Genomic DNA, 17,385 nt, shown 5'->3' with positions numbered 1-17,385 from the left:
CCATCCCCCACCTCTTCCCATGTGCTTCTTATCAAGGTGAACTTTTGCTGTTATCGCTGATAAGTATTTTTGCTTGGTGTGTTCTGACTTCTAACGTATTTAATTCTAGCATCTCAGCCTCTTCTGTTCTTTCATTCTTTGAATATGTATTGGGAAAGTGAGAAGATACTAGAAAAGGGCAGTTTGGAGGAGGGAGAGACAGCAGAGAGAGGAAGGGAAAGAGAAAGAAAAAAGGGGGAAAAGAGTGAGCTAGTTGAGTGGAAGCTGAGGTAGGTCGAGGTGGTGGGAGGAGCGCAGGGCACATGCAGGGGCGTCAGGTGGCCTGGATCTAGTCCGGCTCTGGTTTCCTGCTGACCGCGCTCCCTCCAGCTCCTGCTTCCCTCCACCCAGTCCAGAGTATCGCCCCGCTGTCCCTGTTCCCATGGTCTTTTCTCTTCCTGTACCATGGCCCTCAGTGTTGCTCCGTGGGTAGCTCCCAGGTTTCCATGTCCCTCCCTCATCTCTCAAGTCCACGTTTCAGCCTCAGGGCACTGCCCCCTTCATGTTAAGTGATCAGACTCACCAGGTGGACAGTTGCTCTTACCCTCTCCTTCCTCGGCCCCTCGTCTCCCTCCGCCACTCCAGGGGAGCCTCCTTTGACAGGCTTGTCTTTGTTCAGGCACTAGGATTAGCCTCTTGACCTTGCCCTGCCTCCCTGGGCACCTTCCTCTAACTCAGACTCACTTGCTGAGTTCTGATCTCATCCAGCTCCTCACCCTGTCCTCCCTGGAGAGCCCAGCACCCTCCAGCTGCCTCTCTGCCCGTCTTGCCTATTGCTGCCCCACTTGTCTTTCTAAAAAGGCTGCCTTTTGAGTATTCCTGGGTCTCTCCCGTGTATACATGTTATTAAACTTTTGTTTGATTCTCTCCTGTTTAAAATAAATAAAGAGGCTGCCTTTTGCCGATGGACTAAACTCTGGCCCTGTGATCTGAATTCAAAACCCAGAGCTACCCAGCTGCAATCTGCTTGTCTTTCTTGTTACCCTTTTCCACATCATGACCGCCAACCGAGACTCGCCACCCCCAGCCCACGTGGCGCTAGCTCACTTCCATGCTTTTGGTACTTTCTTCCACTGCCTGGAGTAACCTCTCTCCTCTTGCCTGTGGAAATCCATCCTACTCATGCTTCAGGCCCTCCGGAGAGGGAGGCTACTGCCCAGTCCTCTTTCTTCTCCCCGACTCAGAAGCGATGTCTTTCATCCCTCTTTAATTTTAACTGTGTGATATTACTTATTCAGCATCTCTGTGCTACCTGAGAGTAATTTGTCTTTAATTCTTATGTCTCCTTCTGCAGCATAACCTCTTTGAGAGAAGCCACATTATTTAATACATCTTCATATCCCCCAAAGCACTAAACCTTATGTTTGCTGCACGGTAGATGTTCAAGGAATTTTGTTGAATGGATAAACAAATGCATAAATGAATGACTTTCGTATCTGGCAGTGCCCTCTCTAGGCCTTAGTTTTTCCATCTTTCAAGTTGAGGGAGTTGGATTAGATGGTCTTTAAGGTTCCTCTTTGACTTCCTTCACATCCAGGTTTAACGTTAATTAAAAGCTGAGAAATACCTCTGAGTTTTATTACTGTGTGTCCTATACAGAGCAGGCATCATTAGGAATTATATCTGTGCATCACTGAAATATCTTCCTGGCTCACAAACTTTTTTTTCTCTTTCCTAGGTTTACAAGTTGTCCTGAACTCCATCATAAAAGCCATGGTTCCCCTCCTTCACATAGCCCTTTTGGTGTTATTTGTAATCATAATCTATGCTATTATAGGATTGGAACTTTTTATTGGAAAAATGCACAGAACATGTTTTTTTGCTGACTCAGGTGAGTAATAAAAAATGGTAGCTAACCTAACTATTTAAAAGCTTGGCTCTCCCAAAAACAACGTTTGTGGTTTGGGGAAAATCTAAAACAAAATGAGAGAGAGAGAGACAGGGAAAAAAAAAAAGATAGCCGAATACACTGGTGAATCTAAGACAGTTCTTAGTGTGAATTATATTCAGAATAAATGAGAATTTAGTTCCCTTTTCTATCTTGATTTCCTATGTAATGTGTTCTGGCAAACAAGATGGGAGGGACCCCCTGAAACTGGACCGTGAGGTGAATCAATAGTGTTGCTCTGTATAGGCTGAGGAAAGGTGCTGTTAGAGTGGGGACAGAGGAGAGAGGGGTGGATTCTGAGTAGAGGATATGGCAAATTCCATGGAGGAGGGAAAGTTTGAACCTTGAAGGACAATAGGAGTCCAAGATAGCATAGCTGGGAAGTAGAGTGTTCCAGGCTCTGGGCAGGGTACTTGGCTTCTGCAGCTTGGTTTCCTGATGTTCATTCCTCCCCTGAGTGGTCAAGCCTTCCTCTGCTGTTTGCAGATATCGTAGCTGAGGAGGACCCAGCACCGTGTGCGTTCTCAGGGAATGGACGCCAGTGTACCGCCAATGGCACAGAGTGTAGGAGTGGCTGGGTTGGCCCCAATGGCGGCATCACCAACTTTGATAACTTTGCCTTTGCCATGCTCACCGTGTTTCAGTGCATCACCATGGAGGGCTGGACAGACGTGCTCTACTGGGTAAGCAGCTTGAGGAGAGAGTTGATGGAGTATGCTTTCCTCAGATAAAAGTGTTTCATTAGCTAGAGCCCTTGGGGAGCTGGCTGAAAAAGACCCCCTGGAAGTGAGTTCTTTGGGAAGGGAAGCAGGCCCTCTCTTCACTCAGTAAGACCTATCATCTCTCCACGTTGGGGCCTTGGTTTCAGCTCTAGAAAGCTGCTATAGGATGTGGACTCCCTCGCATCCCCAGTGCCGCCTGGGGACTTACTGCTGAGCGTGCCCCGTAGTCCCCTTTGCTGGAGGAACTCCAGAGGGCCAGGGCTGTCCTCATTAAACTCTTAAAGAGCCAGAGGTCATTCCCCAGGTTAAGAGCCTCCTGGACTTCCATGGAGTAAAACTGACCTTTTATACCTAAAGGCAGGTTGCTCTACCAGATCCTAAATGGAAGATAGGGAACATTAACTGAATTCTTTTCATGCTTTCCATAGCTTAGTACAGCCTTAAAGCCCAAATGGGTTTTTTCCCCTATTATAGTATTTCCCTTTTGCATCTTCAGTGTTACCACTATTCAGCCCAGCATAAGCCCTTAGCTCTCTCTCCTTTTTTCTTTGGAGCTATAGAACTCTGGCAGAGAGGGTAAAAATGGCATATAAGCCCTTCCAGGGCTGGTGGACCTGTCCATGAAGACAGTTGGACACTCTTTGTATGGCTCAGGGCTGGCTCTCCTTGTTTCTGACAGAGCCAGAAAGGTTTGCTGTAAATGAAGAGCAGTCATATTTTAACAGCCATTTCTCAGAGCTGGGTTTGTTGGTTTACTTCTGTGTTTGATAGAATTTGAAAAAGCTCACAGAAGTTTAGAAATTATTTTCCATGACACAGAGTTGCTGGGAAAAACAGCTGACTTGCAGATTTTGAGCCTAAGTCCAAGTCCAAATGGGATTAACCAGGAATCCAATAATGATTTGTTAAAAGGCAATGGGTAATAACATACTTCTTGAATGGTCAGTCTCTAGTTAGAAGGCCTGCAAGTTGAGAAGTAGCTTCCGACAGGATCTAAATTTCAGACACTTTATAGGATTTCCCGTTACTCTGTAACTTCAGAGAACATAGCATATAATGGTTGTAAATAGGTTTTTGCTTCCCTTCACAAGTGAACTCCATGCATGCAAGATTGTAGAAGTCCCTATATATGTTCAGTGTTAGGCAAAGAAGACGTGTTTTTATTTTCATCCCCAAAGTGTGAGTCTAGTTTGGTAATAAGGTTTTTAAAGCATCACCAACATGTTATATCTTGTTTCTCTCTCTCTCTCTCCTTTTTCTGTTGTCATAGGGGAGTGTGTGTGTGTGTCTGTGTGGGTATGCACATCTGTTATTTATATCCATAACACAATGCCTTTTGTGAAGAGGAAGAAGGAGGGAGATTATATTGGATGAGCCAAGGCCATGGCCATGCAAGGGGACCCTCTTATTAGGTAAAGGGTTTGTTTTCAGTATTATCTTCTAAGCTGTAACTCCTAGTTAGATTAGCAGAGGGCTCAATCCCAGTCTTCCCTTGAAGTTTCTGATAAATAGAAAAAGCGTCATCCAGATAGCCCAAACTCTGATCCTTCCCCCCAAAACAGTACAGAAGACAACATTTTGATTTAAAACAAATAAATGAAAAACCTGTGACTCCTCTCAGCTCTATTCTCCCTGTTTTCACGGTGAATTGCCATTGCCCATCCAACATGCCCTGACTAATGGACAATTTTATACTTTATGTTATGTTTCTGCACACTGATTGTCTCATGACAGTCTTCCTATCGCCAAGCTAGTGAAAACTCTGGAAGCGTGTGATTAAAGGAGAGAAAACTCCACGTACCCAGAAACAAAAGTTTCTACTTGCTTTCCTGAGAACCTCTAAGTATCACCTAGGATGGTATAATTATTACCTCTATTTTTCATATGACAATCACAGAGCTAATAATTTGACAACATAATAATTACATTCTCTGTGAACTACATGGCATCTTTATTCTGATGGAGGAACTCCAGTAATTTATCAACATTATTCCAGTCTATATCCCATTATAGAAGGTCTGGGAAACAGTGGAATATAGACTCCTGAACATCCCCAAGGTCCTACCGCTAGAGCAAGTGGCACTTGATTTAGAACAGGGGTCTACAGACTTTTTTATAAGGGGCCAGATAGTAAATATATTTGGCCTTGCAGACTGTAATGTCTCTGTCACAACCACTCAATTCTGCCCATGTCGCTTGGAAGCAGCCATAGACGACATGTAAACAAACATGTGGCTTCGTTCCAATATTTATTTATGGACGCTGAAGTGTGAATTTTGTATAACATTCCTGTGTCATGAGATACTCCAGATTTTTTTCCTACCATTTAAAAATGTAAAAGCCATGTTTAGCTCACGGGCTGTACAGAAGCAGGTGGTGGGCTGGTTTGGCCTGCAGGTCATAGTTTGGTGACCCCTGGTCTAGACTAGAACCCGGCGCTCTTTCCTTGGCATTTTTCCACTGTCAGAGGTTTTCGAGCCCTTCAGAACACTAGGGGGCAGCTCAGTGATGTCTTCCAGAGTGTTCACTAAGACCTTAGTCTCTGAAACACATCAGGTTGCTTTTAATTACTTGTTGATTACACTTACTATCTCAGCACGGAGATAGGCAGGAGCCAGGGCCCCATCCTTCTTCATACTTTATGGGCCACAGTCAATGGGAGGCCACATAGCTGTGCACAGAACAGAACATCCCTGCCCAGCACAGTGCCCGGCCCAGAGCAAGCGATCAGCAAACACCAGTTACTGTTACTCTTGAAGTGCATGATCCCATTGCCTCACTATAGATGGGCCATGTTTAAGTGCCTGTTTTTATCCGCAGCTAGAGTGTAAAGGGAACATCTTGAGAGAGACCTGAGATAAGATTTTAAATATTGATGGCAAGCAAAATTTTCAATCCTTTAGGCGTTTGTATATGGTGGACAAAGTCTTTGCCAGGGATGAGTTTGCATCTGGTCAGGTTTATATTCAGTCAGTGTTCTCAAGTTCAGGGATGCCTCAGTTCCCAAGAGTGCCTGGCAAGTGGTGGCAGGGTCTTGAAAAGGGATGTGCGGGTGGGCCCGATATGCAGAAAGACACACATAGAATAGGACCATTTGGATGTGTGGGCAATGGGATTATTAGTTTCTGGTGAAAAATGACTTTTTTAGTGTTCTTTTACGAAGTGAATTCCATAAACATAATTAAGGTGCCATCTGACCCACATGCATCTGTTGTCCACAGAGGCAGAAAGGTGTAGTGCAAGGAAAGAGCCTTAAAGCTGGAAAGGGCTGGGCGTGTGACCTTGGGTAGGCCACCCAAACTCTCTGGGCTTTCATTTTGTCCACAAGATGCAGAGTAACCCTACATGATCCTATTGTTTTTTTCTTCAGCTCAGAGGAAATGTTTTTAGATGTAGGAAATTAATGAAAAGACTATTGATTTCAGAAGAGAGCTATCCATATAAAGCATTTGTGGCCTTTTGCCTTAGTGCCAAGCTCTTTTCTCAGTGAGCATGCCTATGGCAGTGCTGGCTGTTTGACTCAAACGGGAAGTTCCCTTGGCCAAGCTGACCGTCTTCTTCATTCAAGGTACCTGGGAAATCCCTCTCTAGTTAGCCAGCAGCTTGCCTTTCTGCCCCTTTTCTCTGATTCCATGCTCAGGAGAATGACAACCAATATATCAAGTTTCTAGTAGTAGTTGCAACAGTTAGAAAAAAACCAAAAGCCTAGGTTAGCCTTTCCTCGGAGACATGGATGTGCGTCTCAGCCTTTGAAATGAGGGGAAACTGAAACTAGGTTATTTCCTGAGTACCGGGTGATACCACATGATGACTTTGATATAAATATTTTAAAAATCTAAATTGAAATGCTTGAGCTCATCCCGATTTTTCCATTGCTGACAAAGACCACTCAGACACAATCCCAAGCAGAGTCTCTGTTTTCCTATGGGTACTTCGGGGACCCACTTGCCAGTTCTCACTTGTCCCATGTGTATGGTAAGCCTCTGAAAAGAGACCTGGGTTGAGGAGATTTCTTTGGGAGAAAGACTGGCCCTTAAAGCTTAATTTTTCTTGCTCTTTCTCACCCTCTGGAGATTTATAGAGTCTCCTGTGGCCTTTGTTTTCCCCTTGGCCCCTAGCTGTTATTCCAGGTGGTATTTCTGATTTGAGCAAATGGGGGTCTGTTGCACGCTTACTTCTAAGAAATTAAAAGTTTCTTTACTTAAAAAAAATGTTCCCTCCCAAGTTGGAGCAGACAGCTGTTCCTGGAGCCATTCTCTGGAACATGGGACTGAGGCCTCAAAGAGGATGGGTGGGGCAGGTGCTCGGCTGACGGCTGGCCCACTTTGCCAGAGTTGTGGGAGAGCGGGGTCTCCGGTGGGAGTCCTGGACATGCACATCCTTATTCCCCGTGAGCGGGCCCACTCTCCCCTGTCATGTGCACCCTTCTTGCTCCAACAGAGGGGAAGCAGGCCCAGAGAGGTCTCTGTGGAAGGCCCTGACTCCGGGCTGGGCTCTGTTCCCTCCACCAGGCAGCCTGTTTCTTCTCCTCCACATCTGGATTATTAAATAAGTTTAGCGGTGTAGTTGCTTTGGAAGAATTACCCTTGGCCTTCCTGCTGAAATTAGTTTATCCAACTTAATGAGATCAACAATTGCAGCCACGGCCCTGCCTCATTCATTACTCTAATTGCCGATGTAAGATGTGCAGACTGATAGCAGTTCTATTAAGCACATCCATTTTCATGTGGCCAAACAGGTGTTTCATAAGGGATTTAATGCCCTCTCCCTAGACTGCAGCAACAGATGTTAGGTAATTTTTTTTTTTTTAATGTTCTCTTTTTCCGTTTGGTTTCTGCATGAGGCAGGCAGTGAAATGCTTGAGCTTCGGTCTGTAAAGCTAAAAATCTAGCGCCAGATAATGTAAAGGAAAGCACATGCTTAAAGGCCTAAGGGCCTGACCCTGCAAGGCAAGAACGATGAATCAGCCCGGACTATATACTGTTCTATTAGCCGAAGATTCTGGCTGTTCCAACAAAGTCAGGCCCGGGGTCATTCATTCTGTCCCCTCACCAGTCCTTAACACTTCCTTCCTGGGAGAAGTGTTTGCCCAATTTAACATGACCTGTGCTGCCGGAAAGTTCCATCCAGCCATGAACCTGAAAGCACTTGTTTGCTCCATCATGAAAGCTGCTCATGATCAGACCTCTCCTGGGAAGGTGTATCCGGGAGGCCACGTCTGACTGTGCTGCTTCAGCTTGTCCTAGAAGTAGGGACACCGGGTTCCTCTGGAACAGCTCACAGCTGGAGCCAGCTCTCCCAGGGTGGGTCACGTAGGTTCAAGCTAGGTGTGGAGGATAAGGGCTTCTTTCCTTCTCCTGGGTCCTTCCTATGGGTGCAGTTGGGGAAAAAAAATGTCATTCCCCAAAGCACCCCTGAATGTGTCAGCTAGTTGACTTCTGAATACTTTCCTTCTTTGCATTAATTTAGCTGTGCTTGCACTCACTGATAGCAGATAATCCAGATTTAAAGTGGGTTAGGTTTCCTTGGATTGGTTGGCTTCCAGTGGAAAGTTATTATTTTAGGGTTTTTTTTTTTTTTTTTAAAGAAAAGAATTTATAGAGTCAAATGTTGCAAATTTGTCTCTATAACTAAGACTTTTCCACCATCACAAATTTTGAAAGCAAAAATAGTACTGACAACTTGGGCAGAGTAGAAAATAGTTTCCAGCTAAGCACTAGTTTTGTCTTCTATCAAGATCTTTTCTGAAAATCCCTTACCAAGGCAGTTTCCTGTGAGAAAGAGCCAAATCCCAGCTGATTGCCCTAGCAGTGGCCAAAGTTTGCTGTTATTTGCCCTGAAAGCTTTGATGACTCTGTGTGCGTGTGTGCGTGTGCGTGTGCGTGTGTGTGTGTGTGTTTTGGGAATATATAATGAATGTGCATTGGCTACTGTTGTCTGATTTGAAGCTAAGTAAATGTTTAATTAAATGTATAGAATGCTGTCTCTAATGTAACCCTCTCTCCTTATTAGATTTTCTTATTAACCCACTCCTATGAGACCATCTTATTTCTTACAGATGAATGATGCTATGGGATTTGAATTGCCCTGGGTGTATTTTGTCAGTCTCGTCATCTTTGGGTCATTTTTCGTACTAAATCTTGTACTTGGTGTATTGAGCGGGTAAGCTACACCTCTTTCATCTTGAAAGCAGAGTCCCGAGGACAGTTGCCAAGACCACGCAGGCTTTGCTAGATGGGGGCCGCTGGGTGGGTGCCAAGCGTTTTATGTGTCCTCCAAGATGCTTTCTTTTCTGCTGAGGCTTCCCCAAATCAAGATGTTTCCTGGAACCTTACCAGCCTTCATGAAAGAAAGCTATAGGATAATTGTTGACCAGAAGTTAATCAGCGTTGTCACTTGGGATTTAAATCGTTGGCATTGCTTGCCCATTTGTCTGTCCTAAAAGGAGATACATCTATAATTGTGTTATTGGCCTGGATCCAGATATAATGCAGATTAATTGGTACAAAACAGTAGCTAAATGACTTTTGGTAGGCCACATTTGTAGGCTTCAGCAGCAGAACCTGTCCTTATTGAAAGAACGAAAATGGAAGGCCCTTGGCAGCGTCCCCTTCTAGGAGCACCAGTCTTTAATCAAAGCCCTAGTGGTCCAGCAGCTGTTCTTGGGGCTCTGCTCTTTAGCAAATGGATATCTGATAACTAATCTCCTTACATTTTACAGGTAAATGATGCGATAGGATGGGAATGGCCATGGGTGTATTTTGTTAGTCTGATCATCCTTGGCTCATTTTTCGTCCTTAACCTGGTTCTTGGTGTCCTTAGTGGGTAAGCAGTTGGATCCGTGTTCCACATTCTGCTGCTGCCATGTGTCAGGCGGCTCTGCGTGTCCCCCAGCTGCTCCCTGCGGCTTTCTCTGCATGCATGTGGACTCTGATGTCCCCTCTGTGTGTTGCTTTTGGACTAAACTGTGATTCTTTCTGCTTGTATCTGTCTGTGAGATTCTGTGTTTCTGATGCTTGCCAAACACTATTAATTTAATGGAACCATTTCCCTGAAGCCAGTCACGTTAATATGCCAGTGTGTAGAAGTAGATTAAAAGTGAGTAAAAGGATTCCCAGCCTTGGTCTCCCCCAGGAAAGGGCCTTTGTCTTTTGTGGTTTTCTTCCCATTAGTACATAACCTGGCCCTTTTAACCTGCAGTGTATCATGATGATTTCCAGTGGTGTTTCAGATTTCACAGTAAAAGAGAAATAAGCCTAGATTAGCACATAAATACTGAATAGTTTCAGACTCTCACATCCTGCAGATCGGGATCGTTTCTTAGGTTGGTTTTCTGCTGCTGTCACTGTGAGAATGCTCCCTTCAATTCATTTTTAATCTTAACTTGTAGAATCTGTCTTTAATGCAGGGTAATAATCAGCTTTTGCACCTAAATTGCCTATGGCCTTATCATCGTCCATGTCACTCAGTCACCATTTTTGAAATTTCATTTTGTTGACCCCCTTGGCTCGGTGGATTGACAGGGGGTTCGGTGGAGACTGGGTCAGGAGGGGGGCTTTGCCCTGCCTGTAGTTGCCATCCCAGAGCCCTTCTGGGCAGCTCTGCGTCCTCCCCATCCCACAGACACCCCAGCCAGGGGAGTACCCCAGAGAAGGGAACCAGGGCTCTCCAGTCTCTCAGAAGGAGAGCCAGTATATAGCCATTGCCAGGGCGGGGTCGGGGCTGGGAGTGCGACCGAGGCCCGGGAGGTGCCCATCTCCCCAGAGGAGCCTCTGTCGCTCCCTGAGCTTAGACATCCTCAGGAGATACTGCTGGTAGGCTTGATTCCCAGTGAGTTTATCTACTCCTCACTCACTCTATCTGTGCCTTTCCAAGCTTGTATCTTGGGGGAAGTGATGTCTTCGTGTAACGCTGAGTCAGTGGAGAGACCTTTATCGCATTTTTCTCCACACTGCCTTTTCCAGAGCAGAAAGCAGAGCTAGTGGTCCATCTCTGCTTGCTTTCCTCATCTTCCCTCTAACCTACCCTGCCTGTTTTCAGGGATAACACGTTTAGAATTCTCCTTGACCGAGCGTGGTCACTTTACACCATGGATATACACTGTCCTGTGAAGCCCTGTCTAGAAATGGCCCTGGAGTCCGTGCCCCACAGTGAGGGGAGTAGGGACTGAGTTGGGGGTGTGACAGCTTACCCCCTGCCCCCCACCTCAACCAGAGCTTCCTTCTATAGATAAATGGCTCTTCGAGCCTCATGTTCTTTCACTTAAAACTTTAAAAGTGCCTTCCTCCTAGTGACCCGCCATGGCCTCAGGTTAGTGTCGGGATGGTCAGGGTGGAATGTATCCCTGGAGAAACAGCATCGTGTTGACTTTACCACAGAAACGGCCCGTACGAGGGTAACAGCAATTCTGTTGTGAATTCCTGGCACCCCGTGCCTCCTAAACCCAACTAAACTGAGGCCATGGAAGCGATTGATTTTAACAGTGCCAGTGACGTGCCTTACCTCTGCACTCCCAGAGCAGGAACACCACCCCTGCGTGATGAGGCCGCTGAAAAAGGAAAACGGGGGGAAATGGGAGGGAGGGACTCCTTGTTACAATGGCGGGTGTTAAATATGCACTCCGAGGGGGGTGGTGCCCAAAGCTGGAGGACAAAAACAGGCACACACCATGGTGGAACAACCAGTGTACTAAAATATATTTTGGGGAAAATAGTAAGTAATTTAAAAACAGTTTTGAATCAGAACAAAACTAGATCCCTTATGAAGGAGAGCGCAAATGACGCGTGAATTTTTACAATAAAATCCGAGATTTCGCAGCAATTTTCAGTCCGTTCCATGATGTGGGGCTGCAACTGACTCTGCCCCACCTGTAAGGCCACTTGGGTAGGAAATGCTAAGCTGTGCTCTGTGTAAAGGAAGAGCCACGTCTGCAGAGCAGAGTCGTGCATCCGCGTTCGCTAAATTGGTCAGCTTTTCCTGAGTTCCTGTCGAGTGCCCGGCTCTGGGCCAGAAGCCAGGGTGCCAAGATGTCGAAGACACAGATGGGGGCCTTGTGCTCAGACAATCATTGTCTCGGGGCAGGGGGAAACCATTGTTAGGTAGTGCAGGATGGCCAAGCTAGAGCAGAGGTGGAGATGGAGGGGCTGTGAAAGCTGCATGTCTGTGAGCTGGATCTTGAAAGATGATAAGGTGTCTCTGGGGGTGGGGGTGGAGAAACCGGAGAAGGGACTGCTCCCACCTCCCCTAACAATTAGTTACCCAGGCTTCTCTGCCTGGGTACTCCTCCTTGACTTTCCCCAAAAGCAACACAAAATCGAAATGGGTCGTTTGTATTCATTTTCTTGTTAAAGAAATGTAATTTTTTTTTAAATTTTAGTTTTAGTCTTAGGGTTCTTCCCAATTTTTTTTAGGCACACTGGAGGGAATACAAAAAATGTTTTAAATAAATGTTTAAAGGAAGACAACTTATGTCGCATAGCCCCTTAGGGACCATCAGACCAACACAGATGTAATTCCGAAAGGACCGAATTAAAAGGTTCTCCTGTTTTAGACACTTAAGACCGTGCTGCTGCTTTCTAATGAAGAATCATTATAAGACGCTGTGTGTCTTCAAGTCTGTTAACCATTTGGAAATATTTGTTGCTCCTCCTTTTTTTTTTTTTTTTTTTTGGCACACTTGTTTTGGCATTGGTACGTTTTTAAAGCATTAAGACTGATGCTTTGGAAAAATCTTTGGTTTTACCGCAGACCGTTCTTCTCAAGGTGAGTGCGAGGTTCATGAACTGTACACCCGGCATAGCCAAGCGTGATCCTGGATGAAGACGTTTTTCTCTGGTGCTCGTGCTCTGTGGGAGGAGCGGAGAATATCTGTAACTAGAGTTGCGATTTCACATTACGTCGTCATTAAGGAGATGATCCCATTTTGACCAGGGATTGGAAAGACTGTCTCGATTAAGTCTACAGTTCAGACTGTGTCTGTTCTCATGGTGGCTTTGATGGTTTTTCACTTTTAAAATTGTTCACTTAACCCTTGTCCCCATTGAGGATTTTGTCCGTAGATAGGTAAAATAAGAGAACACAGTGGTGTTTCCGCGCTTTTTCTTTAGAATCACTGCCAGATTCCCAGGGGGAAATGGTGGTCGTGGACAGTGGGCTTGTGTCTTCACCTGCAGGACCCACCTGCGGTAAGGTAGAGGGCCCTCTGAGCCCCTGTGGTGGGGGTCAGACCCCCAAGAAGGGACCTGGTAGATGAGAAGGAAACTGGAAGACCTTGGTTCTGGTCCTGCCAGCGTCACCCACTAACTCTGGGACGTCACTTAGGAGCCCTAAGCCTCCGTCTCTTGGCCCCTCAAATGGGGAAGATGCTGCCGTGCTGCGCCCCCCGCCCCCCCCCCCCCACCATAGGGTAGCTGGCTTTAGGTCAGCTCATGAATGTAGAAGTGCTTTGAAAAATATGTACTATAAAGAATTTTACTCATTGAATCTGTCTTTCTCTTAAATCCACGGACCTCCTCCCAGTCCCCTCCCTGGGTGAGGTGGGAACAGCCGAGGGGCTGTTTGGAAACTATCTGAAGTGTCCCATTTCCTGGAAGTTTCCCAGGAAGTGACCAAGAGAAATGAGCTATGTATGCACAGTAATACTGTACTCGGTGCCCCCCGAGAGGAGGCCGTGGAGGTTCTTTGTCAGCTATGAAGTATGATGCAGCTGTAAATCATGATTGAGGTTATGTCTGACAGTGATTTCTTTGCACAAATAGAGGGGCATGGCATTTCTGTAACATATGGTTAAACACTGGCTTTAGAGTCGGGTAATCAATACTTGACTCTTTGCTCTACCTTTTACCAACTGTGAGATTTGGTGAAATGACCTACCTCTTAGAGCTTCACTTTCCTTGTCTGTGAAATGATGTTAATAATATTCACCGTGTGGAGTTGCGTGAGGATTCAGTGAGCTGAAGGGTGTAGAGAGCTTGGTTATCGTTATGATGATAGCTTGAATAAGAGTATATAAAACGGGATTTGATGCAAGAAAAATCTCATCAAGTCAGTTCTTTTAAGCTAATTTTTTTCCCCTGTGACCAGGCCTATAGATTGGGTTTAATTTGCATGACTATTTTACTCATGAGTTAATAAACGAAGTATTCTCTACTGCTCTTTCCTTTTAGAGGATCTAATGTTCAAAAATGCTATCAGAGGTGCAGGAAGGTACAATGAAGATGAAAATATTTAGAAGCTGGTAAATTATAGGTCCTTGTTGAGGAAGGATTTGATTTGCCTTTGTCTTTGTTTCTGCCAAAGAAAGACTAAGGGCCCACAATGCCTAGACAGGTTTTGATGTCTGTTAGATGGATTTCTCCTGAGAAGTTTAGATAATCTCTGATATTTATTATAGTGGCAGTCATATCCCTGGCACTTAGCAATGGCCAGAAAGAGATTAGATAGAAGACCCTTAAGAGATTAGTGTAATGTAACCCAGACTTCGATGCATCTGTTCTCTGTCGGCCTTTGAAGTCAGGGCCCACATGCCATTTTTCATAGTAAATCCAAAGGGCAATTTTAGGATCCTATGCTATGAATATTTTTTCTGTTCAGTTGTTTTTAATACTGTTGTCTTGGTGCCTGGATATTCCTTGCCAAAAAATGTTTAAAAACTCTATTTTCTTTTCTTTTATAAATTCAGTATCATACTCTGAAGGCTCTTGAATTATTTACCAAACTATGACCAATATTGAGATGGACCTCTATCCTAATCACTTTTTGAAAGGAAAAAAAGTGATTAATTTCATCTCCTAATCCTTAGACTCGATTCACATTTGTCCAGAACATTCCATTTCTCTTCAACCCATTTGGTTTCTCTTTAATCCACAATAATTGGGGGGAAGGATGCTTGGTGATTGGTTGAAAGTGTTGGGATAAAAAACCTAGACAAAGGTTCAGGCATGGCTACTCTACCTGTGTTACTGTTGGTATAGAGGAAGTGGAGAGGGGTGGTGTTGCGGGGGGCACTGTACTGAATAGGTTCAGGTTTGGGAGGGCATCGTAATTTACACCCTGGCCCATTAAATTCACACCATTATGAGCCATGGTCAATCGGAGATTGCCTCTAATTTCCTCCCCTTGAACGTTGGCTCAGGGGGCAAAACATACCAGGTAGATGGTGGTTGTTTGCTTGTGGAGACATACCTTCTCGGAATAGGCATTCATATAAATTATTCATGACTGGGATTAGAATTAGCTCTCATTAAATATTTGACCAGCATCTGCTGACAAAAAATAAACAACAGAATTTCTTCCTGTACATAAACATATCTACATCTTAGAAGAATAGTTGAATTGCTTGCAACGTTGAAAGGGGTATAGTTAGGTAGTGGGATAACCAGGCTCTCAGCATGGTTGGTTACCACTGTTTTACAGAATAAAATTATATTGAGTTAATGAATTAATTCCATATCTTGACCAACAGACTAAGAGACCACACTGAGATCTAGTCCAAAAACAAAGGGACAGTGCTTGACCAACAGACTAAGAAAGCACACCAAGATCTAGTCCAAAAACAAAGGGACAGTGGAGGGTATTTGTAGATAGTTCTTACAATTAAAAAAAAAATTTTTTTTCTAGTGTGTAATTAGTGATGATCAGGCTGCCAGAATTCCAGACACGTTTAGCTGGATTTGTCTTTGGTTTGACTAGACTCATAGGTGAAAGAGTTGTCCATACAGTTGGAGGTCTCTTTTCTTGAACTTGGAAGTAATGTTGGGAGTGGGGTTGAAAGCTGAGGGAGAGAGCTGTGGTCCTTTAGTAACTTCACGTGGTTTGGTTTTGGTAGAACGAGAAATTAAGCCCCACTTCAGCTTTACGTGGAAGAACGCTAAATTTCCTTTTTCTAATAAAGAACCGTGTTAAACATTTATATATACTTTTAAGCACTGAACTTTCCTGTTGCAGAGTTAAGATGCTGTCGGGGGTGGCTGGCAGGTGGATGCGGCTGCTGTAGGTACGGTGGTACCTGAAGCGCATAGGCTGGTAGCCACACCTGACATTAACAAGTGAGTGGTAACCTCTCCGCCGCTGGCTCGAAGCGACTGTTTCCATGGAAATGGCTGTTGGGATCAGTGGAAATGAGGTAAGTGAAAGTTTTCGCTGATCCTTGTTTCCATCAAGCTGACGCCTGTTTCCCTGGCAACAGCAGTGGACAGCAGCCAGGCACTAGCAACAGATTCAGGAGAGCTCTCTCACTTGTCAGCTGTGGCTATCATCTATTCCTAACCGAATCCTTTTTTATAACACTTGGCAAAAACCTCTGAGGACCCAGGAGGCATCTCTGGCCACGTGTTTCCTCCTGAACACCCATTTTGCCGACGGCGAGCTCTGTACTAAGCGAATTCATCATAGTGCTCTCATGCAGAGCTCAGCTCTTCATAAAGCCACTGGTACCTTAATGGTTGAAATTAAAGCCATAATTTTCCTGTGTTCCCTATTCCGTTGGCGGCATTAACAATCACTGTTACTTCTGCAGTGAAGGGTTGTTTATGAATTTAATAATTTGACTTCTGTGATTGCCCTAAGGCGCTACTGTCAACTTTATGCCGGTCTTTTTTTCCTTCCGTGTAATACCTCTTATAGGCTGGTAAAATCGCTTACAGAAATCAAATATTGGTATAGCAGGACAGCTCAGTATAGCAAGACCCATATGTCTGTGGTATAGGGAGCTCCTCTTTATTAAAGTTCAGCAGTTGTTCCTTTCCTGGAACATTTTAATATTTAAGCAAATTATGCACCCAAGGCAAAAGTATCCTTCTCCCGTATGAGACAGTGTTCGCAGGTACCACAAAGCAAAGGAGAGCTGTCATTATTGCCCTGGTGTGTAAGGTAAGAGTGTGTGCGGAGAGGCACAGAATGAGGTGTTAGGCGCTGTCTGGTGTTAAACCCTTAAAGATACTATTTTAAAAATATTTTCTCTGAAACAAAATGAAACTCTGAGACTCAGAGCTATATCTCTGAGAATCAAATGAAGATATGGATCCACAGCATTACGAGAATTTAGATTGGCTGTGTAAAAGAGCACTGAAAAAATGGTGAATTTCCTGTCTTGGAGGGCTTTCTGAATGAATTTGTTCCCAAGAATCTGGATGAGGGCAACTATAATAATTGGCTTGGAGGCGATATTTAGGACTAACCCTGTTACCACTGGATCAGGTTCAGTGAAACAGACTAAAAAACAGAAAATCTTGCTCGATATTTTTCTCTCTCTCTCAGACTACTTAAGAAAAAAGGACTTATTCATTCAATGAATATTTTTTGTGTGCCTACACAGTGGTTTCAATGGTGAGACAAAGCAGAGTCTTGTCTTCATGAAGCTTGTATCTCATGAGGGAGACAAAAATTATAAACTTTTATAAGTTCTTTGAAGGAAAGGTGCATGGTGCTGTGAGAGTGTTTAACAGGGAGAACAAATGTCTAAGGGAAGCATCCTGGAGGAAGAGAAGGACAAACGAATAGCCATCATATCCAGGCAAGATGGGAGAAGACGCTCAGGGAGGGTATTACAGTCAAGGAGAAACCCATGCAAAGGCCCGACAGTGGGAAGGAACAGAGGGCATTGGAGAAACTGAAGAAAGCCAGGGTGGCAGGCACTCAGGGAGCTGGGAAAGGATGGTGAAGAAAAGAAGAAGACAGACTGGTCAGCAGAGCCCAGATCACAAAGGTCCTTCAAGATCACATCACAGATTCTGGTCA

The 17,385-nt window shown here is 44.7% G+C and overlaps 1 protein-coding gene across 3 annotated transcripts in view; it reads left to right on the top strand.

The window, feature by feature from the left end:
* The window catches only part of CACNA1D (calcium voltage-gated channel subunit alpha1 D), a 316,448-nt gene that overhangs the window by 174,361 nt on the left and 124,702 nt on the right, over positions 1-17,385 (top strand). For 2 of the 3 annotated variants that reach the window (XM_068557864.1, XM_068557863.1), the window contains exons 6-8: positions 1,718-1,870; positions 2,414-2,610; positions 8,708-8,811. In XM_068557864.1, coding sequence (XP_068413965.1) covers positions 1,718-1,870; positions 2,414-2,610; positions 8,708-8,811 — 454 coding nt within the window. Of the gene's footprint in view, positions 1-1,717; positions 1,871-2,413; positions 2,611-8,707; positions 8,812-9,370; positions 9,475-17,385 lie in introns of all 3 variants that reach the window. The other variant, XM_068557862.1, reaches the window with a different exon arrangement.

Source organism: Eschrichtius robustus, chromosome 12 (assembly GCF_028021215.1).
Source record: "Eschrichtius robustus isolate mEscRob2 chromosome 12, mEscRob2.pri, whole genome shotgun sequence".
In the NCBI taxonomy this organism is placed as follows: domain Eukaryota; kingdom Metazoa; phylum Chordata; class Mammalia; order Artiodactyla; family Eschrichtiidae; genus Eschrichtius; species Eschrichtius robustus.
This window is presented reverse-complemented; position numbering and strand designations above follow the sequence as displayed.